The 4,470-nt window shown below is 47.8% G+C and overlaps 1 protein-coding gene across 1 annotated transcript; it reads right to left on the bottom strand.

Annotated features, from left to right (window-relative positions):
• Window positions 1–719: 719 nt before the first annotated feature.
• Window positions 720–1,778, bottom strand: LOC108958248. The gene has a single exon (XM_039309859.1). The coding sequence runs from the start codon at window positions 1,776–1,778 to the stop codon at window positions 720–722; it is 1,059 nt and encodes a 352-aa protein (XP_039165793.1).
• Between the last annotated feature and the right edge of the window lie 2,692 nt (window positions 1,779–4,470).

A 4,470-nucleotide genomic window follows, 5' to 3' on the forward strand; every position in this document is an offset into this window, starting at 1 on the left:
AAATTCAATTTCTCTTTTACGGCGGTAGACACCGGCAATTCCTTTGGAAAGACATCTGGGAATTCTTGAACTACTGGAATGTCTTCCACTTTCAGCTCTTCAACTGTCGTATCTACGACAGTTGCTAGGTAACCTTGACAACCCTCGTCTAACAGACGAGTTGTCTCTTGCGACGAGATTAGGACAATCGAGAGTCCTCCCCGACTTCCTACAAACTCGAAGCTATCACCTTCTATCGGGTCAAACTGAATCGTTTTACGATAACAGTCCATTTTAGCTCTTTGCTTGGTGAGCCAGTCCATGCCAATTATTAAATCAAAGTCATACATGGCTAGGACTAAAAGATCTATTTTCCCCTCTCGCTCACCAATCACTAACTTGCACCCCAAACAACCCAAAGCAGAATAACTTTATCTTTCAAGGGCGTAGCTATGCACATTGCCGACTCAATAATATAGGGATGACTCCTATCAACTTAACATACTGTTCAGCAATAAATGAGTGAGTTGCTCCCGGATCAAACAAAGCATAAGCAGGTTGGTCGTTGAGCGAAACCATACCTGTTATCACATTAGGCGCAGCTTCCGCCTGACCTTGTGTAATTGCATACACAGTGCCTTGAGCTGGAGGTCTCTGTTGTCCTCCTTGCGGCACATTCTGAGGGGTATACCCTCTTATCTGTCCTCTCGGTGGTGGCGGCGGCAACTGCGGTAGTCCTCTTATCCTTCTCGGACAATTCCTGGCCATGTGACCCAGTTAACCACACTTAAAACAAGTGCCCAGCCTAGATTGGCATGGGGCAAATCCATGTCGCCTTCCACACCAGTGACATACTCCATTACAGTTAGGCCCAAACTTGCTAATTCCACTCTTTCTATTGGGTGGAATCGGAATCTTCCTCCAACCATGGGCCTCTTTCCATGTCGTATTGCATCTCTGCTGGAATTAAACCGTGACCCAGATGAGGCGGCTCTCTCATTCTGATCTCTCTCGATCATCTGGGCTCTCTCATAAAGGTCATTATAAGTTCTCAGGTTCAGGGAAATCAACGTACTTCGTAAGTCTGGCTTGAATCCTTCTCTGAACCTCCTCGCTCGGTTTACTGGATTCGCAATTAATTCAGGAGCATACTGCGAAAGTTCAGCGAACTTCGCCTCATATTGATCGACAGTTAGGGAACCCTGGCGAAGACGTTGAAATTCTGCCATCTTCACCTCTTTGGCAGTTTCTGAGAAATATTTGACATTAAAAGCTTCTCGAAAGGCGTTCCACTCTGGAACAACGCCTTCCGGGAATATGGTTTCTCGGGTTGTCTTCCACCAAGTATCCGCAACTCCATCCAGCTGGTAAGTTGCAAGTAGTACCTTTTCAGTCTCATTGCACATTAGCAGTGCGAAAGCTTTCTCCAATTTCTTGATCCATGAAGTAGCAGCTTCAGGGTCTCCGATCCCGATAAACTGAGGCGGATTCAACTTCAGAAATTGTTCTACCAACTGATGAATTGGTCTGTTCCCGACCACTATTCCGGGTGGACCTTCAGCTTGAGCTGCGGCAGGTGCAGCGACAGGTACAGCGGCAGCAACGGCAGCATTGGCAGCGGCAGTGGCGGCGGCTCCAACAGCGGCAGTAAAGGCGGCAGTCTGATCTCGGGCCTGTTGCCCCATCATCTCCCGCATAGCATCTAGAGCTTGGTCGATTCCGACCGATCCTTGCTCACCCCTTGCCCGGCACCCAACGGGAGGTGGTGCTACCCTAGCATCTATAACCGGTGGAATCATTCGACTCGCGCTTTGTCTTGGCGCTCGACCACGGCCTCCTCGGGTACCGACTCTAGTCGGCGCTCTACCCGAGTCACGGCCCTCGGCCCTCTTTGCGGAGTCCTCGGCTCCCGATCGCTCATAGTGTCGCTTTAAGAATCGACACTGCTTCCAATTCAAAACCGAATTAGAGCGGAGCGATTCAAATAACAAACAATTTTAGCAGTCGGCTAACACAGACATGCACCGAAGCATGAATTTAAAGGCCTTTCCTACTAACTATCCCATGGTCAACGCTCCTTATCACTCCAATCTTAAACTTCGCTCTGATACCACAAAAAGGGGATGTCACGCCCCGATCCTCGGACGCGCGCACATCCTTTTACTTGGTCGATTTTATAATGCGATATCCCAGGACTATGTATCGCCGACCCTTTCTTTTCTATTAAGCACATGCGGAAGCGATTATAAATCCCAGACAATAAAACAATGGGATAGGAAAGCGGGCCATATTTTTCATATTGAAATTCACAACCACACTTTCATTAACGACAACTCATAGTATAATTACAATACTATTCACAACATACTTGTCTCACACCTATCTCTCGTTAAGACAGGTTTACAAAAGGGATGGGTTCTCAGTCCACATCCGGGTTATACTCAAAATCCCTCCTTGGGTCATCAACTTCTTTAAAAGTCTTTCTCCCCTTCAGGTTCCTCTTCCTTAGCTTTTCCTCAGGGTCCTGAAATGGTTATTCAATAACCAATGAGACCACGTCTCAGCGAGTCCTACCCCCTACGACTCGATTAGTAAACTAATACGCCTTGAGGGCTGCCTAAGCACATCATAAGTCAGAGGGCTTACCTTGGCCTCAGTTTCCTTCCTGCAAGTCAGTTCAAATAATAAATACTAACAATCATAGCATCCAACCAATCAGATCGACTTAACGATCAATCGACTCAGTCGATTACATGTCATCAAAACCATTACATGGTCATACCGTCTCTTCATTCTTGACTCTAAATCACGACCCTATAGGCATAATTTATTTTTAGTGGAATCACGGCCCCACTTGGCCATTTTACTCAATCCGGTGGCATCACGGCCCCACCTGGCAATTTTACTCAATCCGGTGGCATCACGGCCCCACCTGGCAATTTTACTCAATCCGGTGGCATCACGGCCCCACTTGGCAATTTTACTCAATCCGGTGGCATCACGGCCCCACCTGGCAAATGTTCTCAACTTGGTGGCATCTCGGCCCCACCTTGGCAATTTTACTCAATCTGGTGGCATCACGGCCCCACCCTGGCAAATGTTCTCAACTTGGTGGCATCACGGCCCCACTGGCAATTTTACTCAATCTGGTGGCATCACGGCCCCACCGGCAAATGTTCTCAACTTGGTGGCATCACGGCCCACCGGCAATCTTTAATCCAACTCGCAACCTCACACGAGTTACTTTCCCTTCAAATGTACGACATTTTCCCAATTTTGGGACAAATTCTCATATTCACCAATTTCACAAAAATTTCATAATATGATTCTCGAATAAATAAACAGAAAAGCACCATTGGAATCAACACAAAATTTCGGTTAAATCTATCCCACCCTAATTTCCGGAAAATAAATAAATAATTAAATAATTACGAAAAATATTAAATAAATGCAATAAATCCAACTTAGGCCCGTTATAGCCTAATTGGAAGCCGATCGAACCCGGAAAATTACCGAGACTCATTCCATAAATAACATGGCATGTCTACTTGCTAATGTCTATTTCTAACCACCTAACATGCATCATTAAGTCTCTAATTTAATTGATCTAAACTAATCTAACCACCTAATTGCATTTAATTAAATCTAACCAACCCTAAACGAATTTAGCAAACTAATAAAGCATTAGTGAGTAAAACTCACTTGATCAAAAGCGGGGACCGAATCACCGCGACGGCGACGCGACGGCGGCCGAAATCGGACTTTCGACGACACCGGACTTGGGCCGGGCCTTGACCTTGGCCCAACAAATCTCAGCCCAATTGAGATTTGTTCTTGCTCTGAAATGGGCTTGCTCTTGGGTTTAGGTCTGCTCAAACTGGATGAACCAAATGGGCTTTGCTGAACCGATGGGTTCATGAGATTTGCTTGGCCCAAAGAAGCTGTTCACTTGGGCTTCAAATTGAGGGCTGAACTTGGGCCTCAATTCTACAAAGCTTGAAGACCGAAACTCACGGGCGAGAGCTGGGGGCTGGATTGCGTGGGCTTGCCGAAGGATCGGTGGACCGGGCTTCGGCGGCGTACGGCTTCAACGATGCTTTGCGAAGATCTTGGCTTCTCGGATGGCGTGGTGGAGACGCACGAAGAAACGCCGGGATTTCCGTGAGTGGAGGCCTCACGGTCAACACCGGCTTCCGGTTGACCGAACCGAACGTAATTCGTTGGGTGGGGCTTGCCGCGTGGAGACAAGCCGCGTTCGGTGGGGTTTGATCTTCACGGACGTGTGGTGACCGGGGCGATCGCAATTGGGTTGCTCGGTCTTCATGGACTCCACGAGATGCACGGGCTGAAGACGTTGGACTCGTGGCGGCATGAAGGAAGCTCGGTGGAGTCTTCGGTCGCAAGGCTTCACGAAAATTGAAGCCGCGTGGAGCTTGGGTCTTTGTGGGCGGAAGGCGCAAGAAGATAGTGGAGAAACAGGCGGTCTTGACT

Source organism: Eucalyptus grandis, chromosome 3 (genome assembly GCF_016545825.1).
Source record: "Eucalyptus grandis isolate ANBG69807.140 chromosome 3, ASM1654582v1, whole genome shotgun sequence".
NCBI classification, from domain to species: domain Eukaryota; kingdom Viridiplantae; phylum Streptophyta; class Magnoliopsida; order Myrtales; family Myrtaceae; genus Eucalyptus; species Eucalyptus grandis.